This window comes from Zalophus californianus, chromosome 15, assembly GCF_009762305.2.
Source record: "Zalophus californianus isolate mZalCal1 chromosome 15, mZalCal1.pri.v2, whole genome shotgun sequence".
NCBI classification, from domain to species: domain Eukaryota; kingdom Metazoa; phylum Chordata; class Mammalia; order Carnivora; family Otariidae; genus Zalophus; species Zalophus californianus.
Window position 1 is genome coordinate 12308353 of NC_045609.1, and position 23316 is coordinate 12331668.

General features: G+C 47.2%; 1 protein-coding gene across 4 annotated transcripts in view; it reads right to left on the bottom strand.

The window, feature by feature from the left end:
• EDARADD (EDAR associated death domain) overlaps positions 1-23316 on the bottom strand; it is an 82801-nt gene that overhangs the window by 17106 nt on the left and 42379 nt on the right. For all 4 annotated transcript variants that reach the window (XM_027597234.2, XM_027597235.2, XM_027597233.2 and 1 more), the window contains one exon: positions 19874-19932. In XM_027597234.2, the coding sequence (XP_027453035.1) occupies positions 19874-19932 (59 nt within the window). The remainder of the gene's footprint in view (positions 1-19873; positions 19933-23316) is intronic.

A 23316-nucleotide genomic window follows, 5' to 3' on the forward strand; every position in this document is an offset into this window, starting at 1 on the left:
TGAGCGAAAGCCAGCTTCCACCAGGTGGGCAGTGAGGAGAGGCGTCAGCCCGCAGTGCTACACTCCCCTCACCCTTCTGTCTGCTTAACTTCCTCTTATCTTTGGGGTCCCGGCTCAGACATCACTTCCTCTTGGAAAGCCTTCTGCAAACTCCAGTGTGGGTCATGTGTCGGGGTGTTCCCAGGGCATCCTGTCTGTGCCGCCCCACGGGACGCTTGCTACACTGGGTGTGGGGAGTTGAAGTGTCTCTCTTCTGCACTAGACTCTGGACTACCAGGCAAGGGCTCATGTCTCGGCTGTCCTGTGATTAGCACGTGGGAAACAGATAACACGTAGTATCTGTGGAAGGGACAGCGAGTGGGAGGGAGGAGAGGAAAGAAGACACAAGTATGGTGTGGAGTCTGTGGTCTCCGGAGCAGGGGATGAACTGCCGTCCTCCATGATGCTCTCTCCGTGCTTCCCTCATGCCCTCTGACCCTGCTCGTTGGCCTCATCTTCTTGGGCCCTGATTCTGTGGCCTCCAACCGCACTCCATTGTTCTGGCCTCACCTGGACTCCTGTCCACTCAGTCATGGGCCAGTGTCTTAGCCACGTGTTTATAAACACCCTAGACTTGTCCGTCAGCTGTGAGCCCCCGGCCAGTCCTTAGCTCTGCCCTCCTTTCCCCCCTGTCTTGTTCTGAACTGCTGAGTACGGCTTGGGAGAGAGAAGTGATAAACCTCCCACATTCATAAGATCACATATCTGATCTCAGCTGGGTCTCAACTCTTCCTCGGTCATGCCTGGTTTTTCTTCCACTGTCCTCCTTAAGGCCCCCTTGGGTTTCGTTCCAAACCTTTTCCACTCAGCTGAAGGCTTCATACCCATTTGCGTCACTTATCCCGAGAAGGGGCTGGGCCTGTGTGTTCTTTTCTCCTATCTCCAAAGAGATGGTGTCTTTTCATCTTCAAGGCCTAACCTTTATCCTTGAACTAGGGTCCTGGGGTCCTGTGCAGGTGTTTTTAATGGCACTTTAAAACCAGGAAGGTTGGGACATATCTTATCCATCTTTATATTGCCTAGCGCTGAGCTTAGATGCTGCGTGCAGAAATGTTAGTTCAATATAACTGAACCCACCATTGTCGCAAGGGGGCCTCTCACTACAGCTCAGCCCTGAGGAGTGGTCTGAGGTGGACAAGGGAGCAGAGGATCAGCTCATGGACAAGGCCCAGGATACAGAGGATGTGGCAAGTTCTGTGATGGTTCTGGAAGCAGCTGACATGAGGGATTTCCAAAAGGAGACTGTGGGCTCCACCTGGATTTCAGAGGGATGTGACATACCAGTAGGGAAACATGGGCAGATGATCCCGGGTGGCAGACAGGGCCAGTACCGGTCCTCAGGAGGTGTGCGCTGTTGGGAACCTGACATAAGCCCAGTTCTAGGAACTGGAGTCCAAGGGACTGGGGGAGCTGTGACTTGGGCACGGAGGTCCAGCCTGTGGCATCCCTGGGACCTAGGACTGGGGCCTGAGGAAATGAATGGTGCTCAGTTGCACAAGCCGTAGCTTGTGATCTGCTGCTCCTGTTGAAACTGATCCAGGAACATGGAGGAGGGCAGAGTTGTAGGTCAGAGTGGCACCGGGCTTAGCTGTGAGCAACCCAAGACAGCAGGAGAAATGAGCCAGGGCCTCCTATCACATACAAGTCTCCCCTGTTCTAAGCCAACCTCTGAAACCAGTCCCTTCATTCTACCCCCTTTCTTCTTTCCTAATTCTTCCCAGACTTCTCAAGGACTTACTTCTGCAGAGTGCATACTATGTGCCAGGCACATGATGCTGTGGGTTAGCTCACTGCCTACTCCAAGTACTTCTCAGGAGCGAAGAACTACCATTTACAAATGACAAAAAAGATTTCTGTTTAAAAGCCTTATTTTAATTCTGAACGAAGTTCAAGTATAAAATATCGGTTTTGTGGGAGAGAATAGTTTCTGGGTATGGTTGGGCCCATGTGCCAAAAAAGAAAGGTCTAGATAAGAAAAAAGATGGAAACGACCCAAATGACTGTTGACAGATGAATGGATTAACAAAATGTCGAATATGACCCAGCCTTAAAAAGGAAGGAAATTCTGTCCCAGGCTACAAACATGGATGAACCTTGAGGACATTATGGCAAGTGAAATAAGCCAGTCACAAAGGGGAAAATACTATATGATTCCAGTTATATGAGGTACTTAGAGGAATCAAATTCAAAAGACAGAAAGTAAAATAGTGATTACTGGGATGTGGGGTGAGTGGAGAAGGGAGAATTAGTATTTAATGGATTTAGAGTTTCAGTTGGGGAAGATGAAAAAGTTCTAGAGATGGATGGTGGTGATGGCTGAACAGCCTGAATGGACTTAATGCCACAGAACCATATACTTAAAAATGGCCAAGATGGTAAATATTACGTTATGTGTACTTTACCACAATAAAAAAAATTTTTCTTAATCTCCTTAGGAAATTTGAAGGGACCGCAAAGTTGAACACCAGCGTTTTCTATACCCAAGCAGGCTAAAGAAAATCCCCATTTTGTAAAGCCTTCTCATTGTGAATACGGGGGAATTACCTTATACTTGGGAAAAGATGTTAACTGCTGCCAAGAATTCTTTGAGCAGAAAGTTGGCTAGGTTGCACTCGTTTTGTACTTTGGTTAGCTTATAAATGAGTCGCCAGGTCCCATTTCTGCTTAGGGAGCTGAAGGCACCAGGTGACAAAGAGCCACCTCTGGAAATTTCACACAGATTTCACATGGCAACAGAAACCCAAAGGCCAAGAACACTCTGTGGGGAAAACTTTCTCCTCAGAGATGAATGTGTATCCCACGTGGGGATGGACTGATAAGCAGAAGACGCTGACAGATTGATGGGGAAGGTACTAATCGGCACCTAGGAGTTAGTCTTCTAGGAAACATGCTCTTCCGGACTGTCTAGTTCCACTTTAAATGTCTATGCTTAGCTAATGAATAAAGAGTTCCATCTTTGTTATTTTGTAAACCAGGGAAAGGAAAACTGGGTGGGAAAGCACTCAACAGGTTGGTTCACCTGATTATCACCTGAGTCTGGTTGGAAACCACCATGGAGACCCAAACCAAGTTATCACTGCTCACTTGGTTGCAGCAACCCGAATTATACCCAAAGAGCCAGAAAAGAGCTACCTTCCACGCAAATGGACTTACCCACTTGAGGTACCAGTTCAGTCAAAATGCTTAGGTAGCTTCTTTGGGAGAACAACCAATGCTAAAGCTTGATCTCTGTGCTTTAAGACAATATTTTAGTAAATGGCTTTGAAAATATGATTTTAAAAGCTTAGGTGTGCAATAGTAACAGATCTTCTATAGCTTGGATTTAGACTGACCTAGAGTCTCCTGTCACATGGCCAGTGAAACTCAAGCCACCTTCAGTGGTGTGAATTCCCAAGACACAGTGGGTATCTGGTGTAACTCTCCTGAATGAACGTTATCGATCATCCGCTTCTACACATTAGGACTAGACTATGAGTCTCCTGTTGGATTTTTCTAAAGCAATTTATACTTAATTCTTTTTTCTGCAAATTAAATATGATTGTTGCAGTTAACTGTTTACACTTTTACTTTTTACTGAAGTATACTAAATATATAAAAAGCTGGGCATATCTATTTATTTGAAAGCGTATTCCAGAAACTGGCCTTTAGAAATGTATTTAATTTAGGGTACGTTTACCAAGCACCAACGCAGTGTCCGAGGCCATTCTAAGGCTTGGAATATGGAGACAAAGGATCCAAATCCTCGTGGCTTCAAGGTTCCAAGCCGGTAATGAAACAAAGACATGAGCATAAATATTGATACCACAAGGAATGAGTAACGTGTTAGAAACGCACAGAGAGAAAGCCAGGGGAGCACAAAGGTGGGCAGGAATTCAAGTGAGACCTCAGGGAACAGGGAAAGTTCCACTGAGGATGAAAGAACGAAATGCAGAAGAATGGAAATTTGAAATAAAGGCTGCACTGCTTTGCTGGGGTGAGAGCGAACCTGTGGGTTTGTGTACATTTGGTTCAAAGAGGGTTCTATCCAACCGCAAGGAAGACCTGCTACTTCTGGAGTTGAAGTGGGGGTCAAAGCCCGGAGCAGCTACTCCTGTGACTTGGAGGCCAGGCACACTCAGGTGTAATTTCACACCCTTGCTACGGTTTCAAAGGTGAAGGAGGGAGGGGTTTTCCCCTTGAGCATGAAGTATAGTTGATTACTGTTCCGAAATATCATCAAGTGTTTCACAGGAGGTTACAGTTTGCACATGCAAAGGGAGAGGGTGTCTCGGAGAAGCAGGGGGTTTCTGCCTAGATTTCTAACACTCGAAAATCGATGCACGCGATGCCGGAGCACACACTGCCTGTAAGATGAGCAAGCACCCTTACCACTCTGCAGTTTACCCTATCACCTTCCCATGGTGCATAATTATGTAGGGCTGGAGACAGACCACTTGGTTGCAAGTGTCAATATATGGAAGTTGGTTAGGCCTTTTTAAAATTTTTTTTAAAGATTTTATTTTATTTATTTGACAGAGAGAGAGAGAGACAGCGAGAGAGGGGACACAAGCAGGGGGAGTGGGAGAGGGAGAAGCAGGCTTCCTGCAGAGCAGGTAGCCCGATGTGGGGCTCGATACCAGGATCCTGGGATCATGACCTGAGCTGAAGGCAGACGCTTAACGACTGAGCCACCCAGGCGCCCCTAGGCCTTTTTTTTAAATTTAAGATTTTATTTATTTATTTGAGAGAGAGGCTGAGAGAGAGAGAGAGAGAGAGAGAGAGAGAGAGAGAATGAGTGGGGGAGGGGCAAAGGGAGAGGGAGAAGCAGGCTCTCTGCTGAGCAGGGAGCCCAACATGGGACTTGATCCCAGGACCCTGAGATCATAATCTGAGCCAAAGGCAGACACTTCACCAACTGAGCCATCCAGGTGCTCCTGGAAGTTGGTTAGGCCTAAATACCATTCAAATGTTTGAATGAGTTATTCCATGACTTTAATTTGAAAAAAAAAACAAAAACAAAAATACACACAAAATAAAAAATACAGATGGCTCCTGATTTTTCTTAAAAAAAAAAAGGCTTATGATTTTTTGGCTTTACAGGGGTGCAAACATGATACATGTTCAGTAGAAACTGCACTTGAGATTTGGGATATGCATATTTTCTCGGGCTAGTGATCTCCCAGTACGATCCTCTCTCTTGATGCCAGGCAGCGGCCCCAGCTTCCAGGCCACCATGCAACCACAAGGGTCAACAGCCAACACACTGACAACCCTTCTGCACCCACACAGCCGTTCTGCTTCCCACTGTCAGTAGGGTGCTCAATGACATGAGATCTTCTGCACTTTATCAAATAGGCTTCATGTGAGATGCTCTTGCCCGACGGCAGGCTAACATAAGTGTTCTGAGCGTATTTAAAGTTGGCCGGGCTGAGCTATGATGTTTGGTAAGTTAGGCGTAGCAATGCATTTTCTTTTTTTTTTTTTTTTTAGATTTTATTTATTTTTGTGAGAGAGAGGGAGAGGGAGAAGCAGACTCTGTGCTGAGCAGGGAGCCTGACGTGGGACTCGATCCCAGGACCCTGGGATCATGACCTGAGCCGAAGGCAGATGCCCAACCAACTGAGCCACCCAGGCGCCCAGTAACGCATTTTCAACTTAAATAATTTTAACTTACGATGGGTTTATGAGGGCATAACCGCACTGTAAGTTAAGGAATATTGTTATTCAAACTGTTTTTTTCAAAAAGCCACAAAAGATGTGAAAATCTTTCAATCTCTCAGCCCATCTCCCCCTCAGAGGTTACTGGTTACAATCTGGGGCATGTCCTCCCTGATTCCTTAGTCATAGGAACAAAGACTGAGACAGTTTTTTAACCCCAAACCATACTAGTCTGCATCTTTTTTTTTTTTTTAAGTGGAGGAGGAGCAGAGGAAGAGGGAGAAAGAATTTTAAGCAGGATTCCCACCCAATGTGAAGCCCAATGTGGAGCTCGATCCCACAACCCTGAGATCATGACCTGAGCTGAAATCAAGAGTCAGACGCTTAACCGACTGAGCCACCCTGGCACCCCTACAATTTGTTTTATTTAACAATATCTTATGGAGGGTAGCCGAGTGGCTCAGTCGGTTAAGCATCTGCCTTTGGCTCAGGTTATGATCTCAGGGTCTTGGGATCGAGCCCCATCTTGGGCTCCCTGCTCAGCGGGGAGTCTGCTTTTCCCTCTGCCCCTCCCCCCGCTCATGCTCTGTCTCTTTCTCTCAAATAAATAAAATCTTTAAAAAAATAATATCTTATGAATATCTTTTAAGGCCAGTGGTCTCTCCTCTTTTTAATGGTTTTAATTGTACCGTGTCAAAGTACCAAAATGTCTTCAACCAGTCTCTACAGATGGGCATATAGGTTATCTGCAATTTTTCTCTATTTCAAACACACTCTGCTGGGATTTCTGTAGGATCCTTAAAGGGTGATCGCCTAATCAATGAGTAATAGATGCTGCCAACCAGTGTCCTGAAAGTTGTATCAATTTGCACTCTCAACTGTGCATGTAGGTGGTTGTACCCCAACACCCACACCAGTGGGAGGCTAGTGGAATTGTAACTCACTAGTGAAATTCAAAGGCATTACAGTCAAATAAAGCACTGAATGATAATAAGAACAGAAGCCTTTAAGTCAAACAATTAGAGTGGATATAATGAGGGACTGTATAATTTAGTGATTAATAAACTCCTCTTATGCTGTTCCTAGGGAAATAATTACTAAGTGCTAGAAAGCCGGCATTTCTGCCCTTTGGCTTGTATGTGTCTGACCACAAATATATTATTTTGACTTGGCCCAAAAGTAGAAATAAGTTAATAAAACATCACATTAGACTATCAAATTAGATTCTAGATCTTCCTTGACTTATGACAGTGTTATATCCCAATAAACCCATTGTAAGTTGGAAAAACCCTAAATTGAAAATGTACTATGATAGCTAACCTACTGAACATCATAGCTCAGCCCGGTTGACCTTGAACATGCTCAGAACACTTAACATTAGCTGGCGAGTCTGGGTGGCTCAGTCAATTAAGCCTCAGATTCTTGGTTTCGGCTCAGGTCGTGATCTCCAGGTTGTGGGATCGAGCCCCATGCTCAGCAGTAAGTCTGCTTGAGCTTCTCTCTCTCTCTCTCTCCCTTGCCCCTCCCTCCTGCATGCTCTCTCTCTCAAATAAGTAAATCTTAAAAAAAAAGAGAGAGAGAGAGAACACTTATATTAGGCTGCAGTTGGACAAGAGCATCTCTTGCAGTTGGGCAAGAGCATTTGATAAAGTGCAGAAGATCTCATGTCATTGAGCACCCTACTGACAGTGGGAAGCAGAACGGCTGTGTGGGTGCAGAAGGGTTGTCGGTGTGTTGGCTGTTGACCCCGTGGCCGCGTGGTTGCCTGGGAGCTGGGGCCACTGCCTGGCATCAGGAGAGAGGATCATACTGGGGATCACTAGCCCAAGAAAATATGCATATCTCAAATCTCAAGTGCGGTTTCTACTGAACACGTTTCGCGTTTGCACCCCCGTAAAGTCGAAAAATCGTTCAGTTGGCCCATTCTAAGTTGGGGACTGTCTGTACTTTGATCTTTCTCCTAAAATTTCATTTCTGGAAAGTTTATTAAAGAAAACATTATCGAGGCCCTGGAATGATGACTGCAGTGGACAGCATGAATTTGTTGTGGGAACAGCAGTTTACATTTCATTATTGTGTCCAGCATTCAGAAACACAGAATACAGGTGGTCCTGGTCTACCCCAGCTGAGCGCGAGGCAAGGCAGGGTCCACCAAAAATCAGCAAGAGCAGCGCCGTCCGAAATGCCTGACAAGGGGAGGGCTGTTGAGAGCTGAGGCTGCAGGCAGGGGGAGAGACGAGGAGGGAGAGCAGAAAAGGGACAAGGTTGGGTGTTGGGGGCGGGGGTGGAGGACTTGCTCCCTGTGATGATGTGCTACCAGCCACAGTCATTCCCAGGGATGGCGCAAGCAGAGCGAGGAGGCAGGCCAGTGGAAGGTCACCTTGCTGGATACACAAATTAGTCTAGAACAAGTAAGGTTCTTGATACAACCTGCGGAAGTTCAGTTCTATCCTGGGAGTCAGATCTTTATGTGTTTTAGGCAAAACTGTTTAGGGTATCAAGACAAAGAAAAGATCTACCCCTTTGAAAGATTCTAATCAAATTCACCTGGTACCACTTGGTTTTAAGGGGTTCGTGTATCTGTTCTCCACATGGGGCACCCCAATCCCCAATCCCCTTAGTAGAGGTGAGGTGGTCAAGTGTGTAGACTCGGGGGCGGGGGTGGAAGGTGGGTAAGTGAAGGAGAGAGGGAGCAGGGGAAGTGGGAGATGTATAAAACTTACATTTACAGAACAGGTGGTTCCATCCCAGCAAAACCCACCCTTGAAATTCCTTCCCCTTCCTCTAAATGCGCCTCGGGAGCCCTCTCCCAGCCTGTTTCAAGAAAGGGCACTCCAGTCTGGACTGGTAGTGAGGGACCGCAAAGCCGAAGGAAGTCCCTCTCACCAGAGTTAAAAATAGCAAGTTCAGGCTCCACGGAAAGTTTTCTGGTTTTACCTAACAGCACTGCTTCCTCATTCTCGAAACGTCAGTCTCAGGGATGAAGTGAGAGACCACTAAGTATTTCCTCCAGCCAGAGCTCTCTGCTTTTCCCTCAAAGAACAAACCAGAGGGCTCAGCAATCTGTTAAGCAGATCTTGTTGGCGCTTGAACGGATTGCTGCGAAAGGGCAGGTGGTGACCTGCCGGGCTGCCTCCCCTCAGATACCATCGCCGGCGAGCGCTGCCTGGGTCCGTTCCCTGTTATTATAAAGCACATAATTGCTCCGGGTTTGCAGAGTCTGCTAGATCAGTGGGTCTGCCAAGGCAATGTAGCTGCTGGAGAGGATTTTGCCAACTACCTCTCAATCCAATTTAAGCAAAAGAGCAGCCCCACCGTTTACCGGTTTTGTTCCAGTCGCTCTGACCCACGCGGCGCTGCCAGACAGAGAGCATTTAGAACTGTGGGAAAAGCCAAAAATCTCCCCAGGCAAGAGGCCCAGCAGCAACTGGGAAGAGCAGTGGCTACTGACTCAGAAATGCTGGGCATCGGGGGTGGGGAGGGGGTGTGTGTGTGTGTGGGGGGGGAGGGTGACCCAGGACAAGGCACAGGTCCCCACACTGTCCCTCATCAATGGTCTCTGGTTCCCTCCACTGTAAAACAAAAGAAACCACGAACAACATGATTTCTGGGGGCCCCCTCGGCCCGAACCCTGCCAAGCTGTCAGTTTGCACATCTGGGCCCAAACCCACGTTCTAAATTGTCAGGATCAGCAGTGCCTAGCTAGCTGGCCTCTGGGAGCTGGGAGGAAGGTGAGGACCCAGAGATCAGAAATGAAGGCACGGAGGTGCCTGGGTGGCGCAGCTGGTTCAGTGGCTGACTCTTGGTTTTGGCTCAGGCCGTGATCTCAGGGTTGTGGGATCGAGTTTCGTTTGGGCTCCGTTCTCAGCACAGAAGTCTGCTCGAGACTCCTTCTCCTTCTCGCTCTGCCCCTCCCCCTGCTTTCTCTCTCTCTCTCTCTCAAATAAATAATCTTAAAAAAAAAAAAGAGGCATGGATGGTAGATGAGGGGTCAAGGCCATGGGGTGGGGGGAGAGAGTCCTACCTAAGATACAAAACGTGTGTCCTCCTAAGATACAAAACATGTGTCCTTGGAAATAAAAGACTTCTGTTTCTTTGATGAATAAACAAGATCCAAGATTAGCCACAATGTCTTGGGCATCAATCATTAATTAAGAGAGTTCTCTGGCTTGCAAAGGGTTGAGAACTTCAGTCTTGGTCTCAGTAGGGTACTTGGTATACTACTGTCAACAAGCATGCTTGGCATTCCATGGCTTAAAAAATGGGTGTGGGCCCCCTGCCCCCCTCCCATCTAGTCTGGGCAACATACTGTGCAGCTTTATCTTTAAAAGGTTTTGTTCAATTTCAAAGAAATCACTTAGTTATTGAGAGGCTTTCAACAGATAAAACAGCATCTTTTTATTTAGTGGCGTTTGTCACTAGGAACTGATTTGAGCTCTTAGAACTCGTTCGGAGGAAGGTCAGACTGGCAGCCTGGCCTGTTAGGTCTAGTCTGTAAATACAGATGCAAATGTAGTCTAAGAAATTGACAGCCTCACGCGGGGGTGGGCGGGTGGGGGGAGAGAGGCAGGGGAAGGACGTTGACCACAGCAATATTTCAGAGAGCAAAACAGTTGAAACCACCTCAAGTTCCACAATAAGGAAACTCTTAAATTACTCTACGGCCAAGAATATCACAGGATATGAGATGGGACATTTTCCTAGCGTCTCAAGAGTTTTGACTGGGGCCCCAAGTGGAGGACAATGGTATGTGGTGCCAGGTAAATCCCAAAGGACTAGCTAAAAAGGGGCCCAGAGTGGTGGTGCCACCTTTAATTACCCCATCCCCACCTTCAGCTTTTGTAAGAGATTTCTTCGAAGGAACTGGAAGAAGAGGCTATTTCCCTTCCCGTGCCATTAGGAGGGAGGGGAGCCTCTCTGCCCATTCAAACCAGGTGAGGGGGCCTCAGGATCACCACCTGTGGGGGGGTGCTTGCCAGAAGGGGGAGGCCAGCCTCCCGCTCCTTGACTGGATGCTGACTGACGTGTAGCTACCCTGGGCCCGACCCTCCTGCCACTGGGAGGCCCGAACCTGCATGTATGAGCAAGTGACAAGGGAGCTGTCCCTGCCCCTGACATGTTTCCCGTGGCCAAGTGGAGCGGAGCCATCTTGAAAGGTCCCTACTCAGGTAAGACGCTGTGAGATACCACTGGGGGAGAAGCGGCTGGGGTTGGCTGTTGGGGGCAAATGCAAACATTCAGCTGGGAGTGCTCCGTCCACATCAGGCCATTATAGGGTCCTGTGTTCTCACTGGGGGAAGGAGAGAGGAACTACGTCCATATCTCTTTGGGCCTCAAAATTTCAATCAGGCCTGAGCTGGAGGTGAGGAGACAAGCTTTGAGTTTTAAGGCCAAGAGTTAATCAGGTACGGTATGATGTTCATTTAAATGCAACACTAACCAGATATTTATTGAGCGTTTACTGTGTGCCAGGAGACTGGTACTATTCTACCCATTTTAGGAAGGAGGAAACTGACCAAGAGAGGTCAGGTAACCAGCTCAAGGTGACAGAGCTAGGGGCCTCATAGGTCCGCCTAGCTCCAAAGCCCATGGTGAGGCCAGTGGCAACCCCAAGCATGGAGGCTGGAGTCAATATGCCTGCACGCTTCAAATCTTGGCTCTCCTACTCAGTAGCTGAGTGGCCGTAAATGAATTATTTAACTCCTCTGTGTCGCAGTGTGCGTCTGTAAAACGGACATCATACTAGTGCATCCCACATAGGGTCATTTGGAAGATTAAATGAGTTCCTACAGGCGAGTGCTTGGAATAACTCTTGGCCTTAAAAATGTTAATTATTATTCTTTTGATTACACCCCATTAATCTCTTAGAATGCTTAGGATACCGTATTAAGTTGAGAAAGGAAGGGTGCCTGGGTGGCTCAGTCGGACTCTTAGTTTTGGCTCCGGTCAGGATCTCAGGGTCATAAGATTGAGCCCTGTGTTGGGCTTCATGCTCAGCAGAGTCTACTTGATATTCTCTCTCCCTCTCCCTCTCCCACTCATACTCTCTGTCTCTAAAATAAATAAATATTTTTTTAAACGTTACATGTACAGTGTGATTACAGCTATTTACAAAAGTTATATCCCCGTAAAGGGGGAAAAAAAAAGGAAATAATACTTCCCGTATCTTCTTTTCATAATAACATGACTTTTATTTGGAGATTAGTTAGTTGGGAAAAGCCCTGGCTTTCTGCTTGGAAGAGGATGTAAACAATCAGGGTGTGTGTTTTCTGCACAGATTAGTGGTTGGCACACAATACCCCGGATGCTAGAAGGTAGGTGTTCATCCGTCCATTCCACTTATTAAATGCCAAACGAGTATTAGATTCCAAGATAAATGCTGTAATATAATCAACACCAGATCACTGAATGCTGTTTTAGGTTGAATTGTGCCTCCTCCCACCACCCTCCCCCACCCCCACTCCGAATTCATACGTCAGAGTCCTAACCTCAGTACATGACTGTATTTGGAAATAAGGTCTTTACGGAGGCAATCGAGTTAAAGAGAGGTCATTAGGGAGGACCCTCATCCAAGAGGATGGGCGTCCTTATGAAAAGGGGACATTTGGAGAGGGGCACCACACAGGGCTACGCCGGGAAGGAGCAGGTGGGAGCATGCACGGAAAATGAAAAGTTAATGCTGTGGGCGTGTCTGGTCCCCTCACGTCATGGATGCATATCTACCCCAGCCTTCCTCACTGTGCCTCACAGTGAAGTTCCCGGGGCATTAAGAACTATCTGTGATGGGAACCTACCCCAAACCTGATCTCAGTTAGAATCTCTGCGGGATGGGACCCAGGCATTGGTGTATCATAAAAGTTCTCCAAGTGATTCCTATGTGCAGTCAGGGTCCAGATCCATTGGGCTGAGCAGATCATAGGTGGACACTAATTTTAGTAAGAAAATTTAAATCTGTTTTCTATGGGTCACTAATAGGTGCTTTCCACGTTCTGTAAATCTGTCCTTAAGGATTCTCGTTCCTGCCTACGGCGTCAGATCATAGAGCAACCACTTGATGAGCGAAGGACGCCTGCCCCTTCTCTGTGCAAAGTCACGTGTCAAGCTCACGGATTATCTAAAAATGGCCAAGAAGGGTAAGGTGGTGAGAGGATATGGCAGGTGAAGGGTAGGAGGTACATTTGTGACCAATCTTGCAATAACTGCACCTGTAGATTTATGTTAATGTGAACTAAAATTATTCATACATCAGCCTTGCTGTAGAACAGGTGAATTTAACCCATGGCCAGATGCTATTCCTCCCATTCAGTGATTTTGTTTGCAGGAGAGGAAGTGGGGTGCCTCGGAATCACCTATAGGGCTTTTAGAATCTACCCCTGGGTTTGGGAAGGTTCCGCCCTCCTCTTCCTATTCTGGAAGCTCAAAGCTCCTACAACCTGCCCCACTCCCTTATCTCTACCCCGCCTGCCTCTCTTCTCAGTGATGGCCAGCAGGGTGGTCTCAAGGAGCAGGAGCCTGTCTGAACCCCCAAAGTCAATGCCTTGAGCTGTGTTTGTTTCCTTGCATGTCCTGCCAGCTTAGCTCCCCTGTGGGTTTCTGGAGGGAGAAACCTGGCCGTGTGGGTCCCTGCAAGCCACATGGCCACACGAGGGCCTGGGTGGGTGGAAGGGGGGAGGCTGCTGGTACCCGAGGCTCTTGATTTCTGGGGACTCTGCACGTCTTCTGCCTTGACTGCTTTCTTTTCACATGTTCCCCAAATGTGTCATTTGCTCTGGTACCCAGAACACAGCAAGCTTGATTCCAAGTCCCGATTACAAATGGCAACTCCCACCCAGTCCCTGGGGCTCCCCGTCCATTTCCCCTGCTTCGTTTCCCTCTGAGCACTATTACCCGTGGAAACACTCGATATTATACCGTTTGTTCCTGGTCAGCCTTACGTATTAGTTGCACGCCCACGAAGCCTCTGTGATGTGCTAGGTGACATTTTAAGAGCTTAAAGAAAGATCAATTCATTCCCCGCCTCCCCACTGCCCAGATTAGCTGTTTTCCTATTTCTGGCAGTGACCCCCGTGTGCCCGGTCACCAGTGTTCCTTCTCTCCAGTCCCAAGCCTGACAGATGCCAAACCCTCTCACCTCCTCCCACACATGTTGTCATTTGGTTCTCGTTTTGTTCTGTTTGCAAATGTCCTTATGAGTTGAATTATGTACCCCCCCCAAAGAGATACGTTGGGGTCCTGGCCCCTGGCACCTCAGACCGTGGCTGTATTTGGAGACGGGCTCTTTACAGAGGTATTGAGTTCCATGAGGTCATGAGGCTGGGCCCTAAACCAGTATGACTGGCGTCCTTGTGAAAAGGGGACGTTCATACAGAGAGCCATGCACAGGGAGGAGATGGCCATTGACAAGCAAGGGCAGAGCCTGCCCCCAGCGCCCTCAGAAGGATCCGTCTCGGACTTAGAGGCTCCAGAGTGGTGACACCCCACTTGCGGTGCTTGGGCAACAGCAGTCCTAGACACCAGCACGGGTGTTCGGAATGGCACCCTCCTCTCTTCACTCTACCCTCCGCATCTCACACCCGAGCCCTGGGGACCCCATTCCTGGGTGAGCACCAGAGCCTCTGGGTTTCTCCCTAGGTCTCCCGTGGATAAGCCACCGCTGGGATGACTTGTCTAAAACTCTGTTCTTATGCCATCACTCTACAGGGAGACTCAGGAAGCTCCCCAGGTCTGGGAGACCAAGACCTCTTTGCCCCAAGCAGCACTTTCCGAAGTAGAGCTGTTAACCCTGCTGGATGCCCAGGTTAACAGGCATGCCCAGGTGGTGGGAGAAACATGGCTTCCTCTGTTCAGAGAAGTTTGCTCATCTGCCGAATGAACTCGATCAGCTGTCTCCTCTCCCTCCCTTCCCTTATGGAGATGTGCTGAGATTCTCCGAGAATCTAAGGGAGAGTTTCTCAGCTTACCTGCCTACGGGGGCCTCTGTTCTGGGAGCATCCAGAAACATTACTACTCAGCTTTCCAGGCCAGAGATGTCAAAATGCTAACTTTGACTGTGGCTCTAAGCATTCCCCATTATATCCCCGGTACCTAAGAGAGTGGTGGTATCGAAGACTTGACGGATGGATGGATGCGGCATCATCTATCCTGTTGCAATCCATTTCCAATTTACCAAATGCCACCATGCCACTGCCTCATTCATGACGGCCTCTCGCCTCCCTGCTGTGTGGACGGAACACACCCTCTAGCTCCTAATCTCCTCACTAAATTTCCTCCCTTCCCGCCCCACTCAAGGGTCGCCATCCAGGGCGCTACTCAAATCTGACATCAGCTATCCCAGCTTCTAGAGTCTGCATCTAAAAATAATGCTTGTATCTTTACCTAACCAGTCTTCTTTTTGTCCTGTCTCTGAAAAAGTTGAGATTCTGACTTAATTATTTATTTATTTTTTAAGATTTTATTTATTTGAGAGAGAGGGAGAGGGAGAGAATGCGAGGGGGGGGGGTCAGAGGGAGAAGCAGGCTCCCCGCTGAGCCGGGAGCCCGATGTGGGACTCGATCCCAGGGCCCTGGGATCACGACCTGAGCCGAAGGCAGATGCTTAACCGACTGAGCCACCCAGGCGCCCTGAGATTCTTACTTTTAAAATGCTAACTCATTGATACGTACCTCAGATATTTATCTAATATATGTGTGCCTGTATCTTCCCTGCCAGATTATACATTCCTTGAAGGAAACCAGTATGTTGGGTGTTCCCCACAGGACATTTTTTTAAAAAACTAGGCTCCACACCCAGCATGGAGCCCAATGTGGGGACTCGAACTCACAACCCTGAGATCAAGACCTGAGCTGAGATCAAGAGTCAGACACTTAACCAGCTGAGCCACCCAGGCACAACCCCACAGAACATCTTTAAGCACATTATCAATCAGTATTTGCTAGGAACATTAATCCTGTAAGGAAAACAGACCCCACTAATTATTACTTCTCCTTCTTCTCCTGTTTTGAATCTCTCCACTCCTGGTGATACCTTATCCTCTAAAATCCACTGTCTCCCATCCTGAAAAGAAGCAGCTTTTTTTTCCCCCGTATTTTCTCACACCCTCAAACAAGAATTCAATATTTTTTCCTTGCTCCCTTAAGGAAACTTCCAGGACTGCATGAACTTTCTTATCACCCACTCACTCTTTAAGCCTTACACTTACGTTTTTGTCCCGATGACCGATTTTTCCTTCTGAGCCCCTTTTCTTCCTCTGGCCTCAAATGAGGAACACTTGAGGTGTTCCTCAAGCTTCCATCCTTGGCTCCCCTCTTTGCTTTTCTACAAGGACTCCCTCCTTGGCAGTCTCGTCCACTCCTGAGGCTTCAGCTGTAACCTCCTGATGCGAGAGTCCTAAACCAAGACCTAGAGCTGCATTTTCTATTGCCACAAATCTCACATGCCCCAACCTCTACAAACCTCGATCTCCTGTTTCACAGCCCACAGATAAACAGAAGTTAATCCCGGCAACACATGAATCCTATCTTCTTCCTGAATTCTTTATTTATATTTTTGGTAGGACCAGGTCCCAGTTACAGGCTTAAAATTTACCCTCATCTTCTCTGCAGCCCCCTGGGGCTCCCAGATATGGTCATTGGTCCAGCACTCACAACGCCCAATACCTTCCATCCACCCGTGTCTGGCATTCAAGGCCCTAGGGCCCAGGCTCCAGCTTATCCCTCAGCCTTATCACCTAGGACCTCCTAATACTTCAACTCCAGGCAAAGTATTTGTCAGCGGCTCTCTCCTCAGAGCGTTGACAGGTACCGCTGCTGGTAGCAGGGATGCTCTCGTCCTGCCCTTGACACACATCCCAGAACCACTTCCGTGTCAGAGACGGTAATACCACACAGCCGTTCAAACTGATGGCACGGCCATGTCACAAACTGAATAAAGTTTGTGAGATAACATTACATAACAGAAGGAAGATATATTTACAAACAGGTTTGATAATTATTCATATGAAAAAAAATGTATGAGGGAATCCATCCAAATGACAAAAAAACAGTAATATTAGAGTAGTGGAATTGTGAATGAAGTTTTTCATTTTCCTAGATTCTAAATTTTACCTAGTGTGGTTTTTAAAATACATTTTTACTTTAGGGGCGCCTGGGTGGCTCAATCAGTTAAGCAGCCGACTCTTGATTTGAGCTCAGGTCACGATCTCAGGGTCGCGGGATCGAGCCCTGCATCAGGCTCCATGCTCAGCGGGGAGTCTGCTTGAGATTCTCTCTCCCTCTCCCCCTCCCCCCACCTGCACGTACTCTCTCTAAAATAAATAAATCTTTAAATAAGATAAAATGAAATACCTTTTTATTTTAGAATAGTTTTAGACTTACAGATATCTTGAGAAGATGGTATAAAGAGTTCCTGGATACCCTACACCCCATTTCCTTTATTATCATTATTATTATTATTTTAAAGACTTTATTTCTTTGACAGAGCAAGAGAGCACAAGCAGGGGGAACAGGAGAGGGAGAGGAAGAGGGAGAATCAGGCTCCCCGCTGAGCAGGGTGCCCGATGTGGGACTCAATCCCATGACCCTGGGATCATGACCTGAGCCGAAGGCCGATGCTTAACAACTGAGCCACCCAGGTGCCCCCATTTCCTTTATTGTTAACACCGTACATTAGTATGATACTTTTGTCACAACTAAATGAGCCCAGTAGTTTCATGTAGTTTCTAAAACTTAAAAGATAAAGACTTTAGTTTGGTAAAACCAAATAAACAACATAAATCGAGGAAAATGTCATTCTTTCTATCACCTCTAACTCCGCGTTAGCAACCTGATCTTTATTATTTTTATTATTACTCCGGTTTCGTCTTGGCATGGATTGTTGGCTACAAACTGGGACCAATTTTGCTTTAGTCTCATTTGCTAGATGTTTGTGCATGTAGTTCACATAGTTGAAACTTCATTGTTGGCTAAAGGTTCTGGAAAGTGTTTTCTTGAACATAAAGTTCCAGACATTTTTTTTTTTTTTCCTAAGTAGGCTCCATGCTGAGCATGGAGCCCAGCATGGGGATTGAACTCATGACCCTGAGCTCAAGAGCTGAGATCAAGAGTAAGATGCTTACCCAACTGAGCCACCCAGCCGCCCCAAGCTCCATGAATGTTTTTAAGCCCTGTGAACCATCCCCACACCTAGAATCTCACGTTGGATGCCCTGCTTCGCCAGCGAGTCCATAAGCTCTTTGGGGGTCTTCTCTCCTCCCTGCCCCACCCCCTGCTTTTTCTTCCATCCAAGAACACCCGGTCCAGATTTGGTCTCAGAACATACACTCAACAAATGCCACTTGTAATAAGTTGTAGACATAGGACAGGCTCTACCAGATGGGCTATGGGTTTTAAGTTCCTAAAAGTAAAGGATTCTCTATGTAATTTGTCTGAGATGTCAGACTTCGACTTTGCACATGAGGACGCTGCAATGTTTTCCCTCTGCATCATCCAAAGTGGATTTTAGTTTTCAAGTAATAAAAAGCATTCACACACCAAATGTTACATATTCTGAAGAACATATCTTCAGCTTGCTTTTAATGTCGGAGCTCCAGAAAATGGACTATGGGTTTTGTTTTGTTTTGTTTTCTTAAACATGTCTCCCCTGGTGAGTTTTCTGTATTTTAACTGCCAAGTTGGTTTCAAAGAATCCTTTGGATATCTAGCAGTTAGAACAAATCCTATAGATTATGCAAAGAAATAACGAACTGAAGTAGCTAGGTACAGTCCTACTTTTCATAGGAATATGACAATTTCTTTTACAACAGAACTGGAAAAAAATCTCAAATAGGTTTCTTCCCCTTTTATTCATTTACAGATCTATTTTTATCTTTTAGTCTTTACTTCAAATAGCCAGACCTATGACACTAAAATTAAACAGTTTCTGAACAGTGTCCTAATCTTAACTGGTTTTGGAAAATCCCTAAAAGCAAGCTAAACAAACAATGTAGCATTCTTGCATCTTCATGAGAGTCTATATCGTGTTACAAAACATGCGAAGAGCAAAACTTGGTTAAACAAATCGAGGAACGCAAGAAGAGAAAATTTCAGACTTTGGGGTTACTACAATTGTTTAAATTTAGTCGGTGCCCAAGTCAATCATTAGATCGTAATTCCAAGGAAAATGCTAAGGATTCCTAAAGAAGACTATGTATATTCACAACAGGTGACTGAAGAGCCCCAAACCAAAGTTAAAAGCAGCATCACTGACAACTTTCAAGAAAGCTGTGTACAATTAAAACTGACTGTTCTATCAACTACAGTATAATTTTGCCTTTTTTTTGCAAAAGTGATCTGACTATCCAAGAGTATCACTATTAATGATCTATGACAGACTGATGTTTGACAAGTAAGCCTAAACAGAACTTTCAATTTGTCTCACTAAAAAAATTACCTTGGCGTTATGGAACGGGCAGGACCAAACTAGCCCATCTTGAGGCAAGACATGCTTTTTGAGACATTTGACACTCTAAATATAGTTCAGCAGCTGTGAAGCGTTGTGCAATTCTGCTAATGAGCTTTGAGCGAATAGAAAGAAGTGGGCTGGACAATACAAGAAGTAACGGAAGCACAAGGTGACCCAAGGAAGCTTCGGGAAGGAGGTACCTCAAAAGGTGAACAATGGAATGACAGGCAAGTCTCAGTTTTTTGGGGTACATTTTTGTCCTTTCTGAAGTTTAAAATAACAAACATTCTTTTATAATCAGAAAACAGTACCGGGATTTGCTTTTTGGGGAAGGACAAAAAAAAAAAAATAACGTGTTACTGAAAAAAGGAAAAGTTTTATAAAAACATTACAAAAATGTTATTAGACTATCCAGTTTTGTTGTGGCTTTAAAAAAGCTTCCCATTCACAGCAGACCAACTCCATCTGAAAGAAAGCAGGCTCTGCTCTTTCATTCACCTACACTGATGGTCTGTGTTTAGCCTACAGACAAAAGTTTTTTTTTTGAAAAACGGATTAAAGCTACCATAGTAACCGGGAGTAACAGACGTTGTGTGGATGTGCTCTATCTACCGGGCTGTCTAAAGATCATTTCCAGACTTATTTTATTACCTAAAAATCCTCTTCTTTCTTTTCAAAGCTCTGGAAGAGAATTTCTAAAAAAATTCTAGGAGGATTAGCAAGAGCCTAAGGGTGAAAATATAACTGAAAGGAGTCTTACCTGATGTTGCACATCAGAATCTGTTGGGCAGTTCAACGTAATGGGATCACATTCCTCAGCTGGGGGGTGGAAAAAGACACAAGCTTGATAAAGAACACGCTCTGCAGTGTAAGGCCTACCATTAGGATGCAATATTATGTGCTCCCGAGACATCTAGTAAAATCAGGAAGGCCTCAGGTCTCCTGCTCTCTCTGCATCCATGTGTAAGGCCCCTAAGCTACACCCCACTGCCTGGGAGGGCACCAGCCACAGTCCCCACTCACCCCTGAGTAAAGAGTCTCAGCTCCCTGCCAGTCCACAGAATTACTCAGATGAGCCAGTCACATCCTCCCTGCGGAACCAGGGTGCTCCATCCTCTTGCCACATTTACCACCTGCAGTCCCTGGTTGTTCACGCTGTTCCCGAGGGCAACCCTCTGTGACCTTGCATGGCTTGCAGCGTCCCCCTCCCCCAGGCCGTGAGGATAAGTGACTCATAAACTGCTGTCCCTCTCCTTTGTCCAGTATCAGGTATGTGTGGCCGTCCGCCTAACCCGAGGGCAGGATCCGTCCCCCACCAGCTGGGTAAACAGGAGGTGGTCTGACAACTGGCCTCACAGACAGCATGGCCCACCCACTATGGAAGACATTCGGTCAGACTGAACCAGTGTCACTGGCCCAGTGAGGGCTGCCTGGGACAGAACTGCCAGTTGCCAGACATGCACGTCGGTGTTTGTCCTCTCTTCCCACCTAAAATGTCCTCGTCCCCAAGATGAAAACTGCTGTTCACTGTCTGCCCCCCCCCCCGCCCCCCCCCCCCCCCCGTGTGACATGTTGTCGGGTTCCACTGATGCTTGGCAGGCAAGCTTGGAGGATTCCAGCTCTAAGTGCCCTGACCGGTCCCTACTTAAGTCCCAGCTATCAAGGGCTGGGCTCGAGCTCTCCGGGGGCTGTGTCCAGCCTGGTGGCCATCACGGTACTTGGGGCAGGTGCACAAGGACCGCGATCGTACATGGCCAGGATGGCTGTGGGGATGGCCCTTTGGGAGGTCTGCAGAAAGCAATGAGATCACCAGCCCAGGGAGAGTGAAACATGGCTTCCTGCGTGTGGTTGTCTGGGCACAAAAGGCGACCTTGTCTGTCTCCTCTGCTGTCGCTGCCCTTGTGGCGGCACACATGCTCTCCTGACCCCCGAGGGCATCAAGGTACACATCCATGGCAGCCCGTGGCCCAGGAACTGGGGGGAATGGGAAAGGAGTGTTTGGCACGTGGCTGTTGTGCCAATGCCACGCCCCCAAGCCCGTGCGCCCGGGCTTAGCGCAGCTGCTTACAGTGGCGTGCCAAAGGACCAATCCTGCGATCGTGGGCCTGATGGACCCTACGCGACCCATAAGCAGTAGGCCTTCCCGGAGGTGGACCCCCAGGCAGATTGACTGGCCTTCCCTATGAGGTGGGCCATCAGCCTCCTCAGCCTGTCCCCATAAACCCCCCAGAGAGTCTGCACCGTGAATGATCAGAAAGTGAATGCTGAGGCTTTATGCAGGTAGAAATAAAAATATTCCACAGGAATCCGCAGAGAAAGCATAAAAAACAAAGGAACGGCAGGGCCATAGCCAAAAGCCCAGTTTCAGCCCGTTGCCGCTGGGCCACTGGGCTACCTGTGCCTGATACGATGAAGATCCGGATCCTCAGTTACAGGGGAAACCCATGGTCCCCCTGCGGCATGGCGAGGGGTTAGTTAGTTCGAGCCTGACGCAAGCCTGGGGTCCTGAAACCACATGAAAGCAACCACTACCGTACGGCAGGCAGCCATGGCAGGCCCCAACCCCCATATTACTGATCTGAGGCTCTGTGGAGGAGGAAATGTAGAAATTCGAGCAGAGCAGAGGATTCCCCCACCTACCCAGAGTTGATCTGGTGACACAAAAAGAAAAGGGCAGGGGAAATGAAAGAAAGACAGAGGTCCGGAGTTTGACCCAATGGCAAATCCAACATTTACTACAATCATTTACACAGCCCACAGATGAAAGAGTGCTGGATGGGTGGCTCAGTTGGCTGCGCATCCAACTCTTGATTTCAGCCCAGGTTGTGATCTCGGGGTTGTGAGATCGAGCCCGGTGTCAGGCTCCACGCTGAGCGTGGAGTCTGCTTGAGATTCTCTCCCTCTGCCCCTCTCCCACTGCATGGGTGTACACACATTTAAAAAAAAAAAAAATAAAGTGCCGGATGCCTCTGTGCCTGATGACATAAGTTCTGAATTAGCTTTAATATCTGCTAAAATGCATCAATTGGCAAAACCCTCATGGACTTAATCAGTACTGGGGCTCCAATTACAGTTACACCTGGAGATGCCACTAAAGGTCAACCCGGTGTCCCCCCTCCCGTAATCTTAGGAGAGCTCCTGAATGTAAAATAGAGGACAGGCATGCCTCACCCTGACCGTTTTGCCTCAATATCCCATGGTCACGGCACCCATTGCCCTAGAGCATCCCACAGGGGGCATGGCTACTCTGACTCCATAAATTAATATTCAGTCTTTACAGTTAGAAGGTGACTTGACAAAATGAGACCCCATAGACCTCTCAGTTCAAATAACCAATATCAAGGTAAATTAAACAGGACCTTCAAAAATCAAAACTTATTATTTAAGACCTGATGAGTGAAAGGCTGATTATCTACTGCTTCTCCATTTAACAGTTGAATATGGCCTCTTCTTAAACATGGAAGAAAATGAATGGCACCTCAAAGTGCATTACTGCAACCTTAATGCAGTGGTCCCATCCTTTAAAGCCCCATACCTGATGCCCAGTATTATTGAAATTACTGACTCCATCCTATCAGCCACTAGTAAATATGTGGCTATTAGAGATTTGTCTAATATGTTCTGTCCGGTGTCTGCTTTAGCAGCCTCTCATTGTAGTGTGCCTTCATCTGCAAAGGCACCTATACAGGGTGACCAGGCTACCCACGGGGTACCTAACAACCTCGTCCTACCACACAGCGTTTGCAGGCAAGATCTTAACTACACCCAACCTTCTCCAGGATCACAGGTATGACATTACATGGATGACATCCTCCTCTGAGGACATCCATTTGACAGAGTCATCCAAGCCATCGAAATATCCATAAAAGAGCTCACAGAAAGGGAACGGCACATTGCCCCCCAACACAGTGCACCGCCCTGCCAACTTGGTTAAATTCCTAAGACTCTTCCGGTAAACTAAGGGCTATTCCATCTCTGATGCTGCCAATAAAGAGTTATGGAGCCTCTCAGTCCCTGCAAGTTAAGACAAGTCCAACATCTTTTAGTTCTTTTGGAACTCTGGAGGCAACATATTCCCCCATTGACACACTTTACTTACGCTCATTGCTACAGTTACTTGCAAAGTGGTCCACCATAAATTTGGCTCCCTCCAACAAAAGTCTACAACAAGCATTCTCAGAGACCCCTTCATTGCCAGGGTTC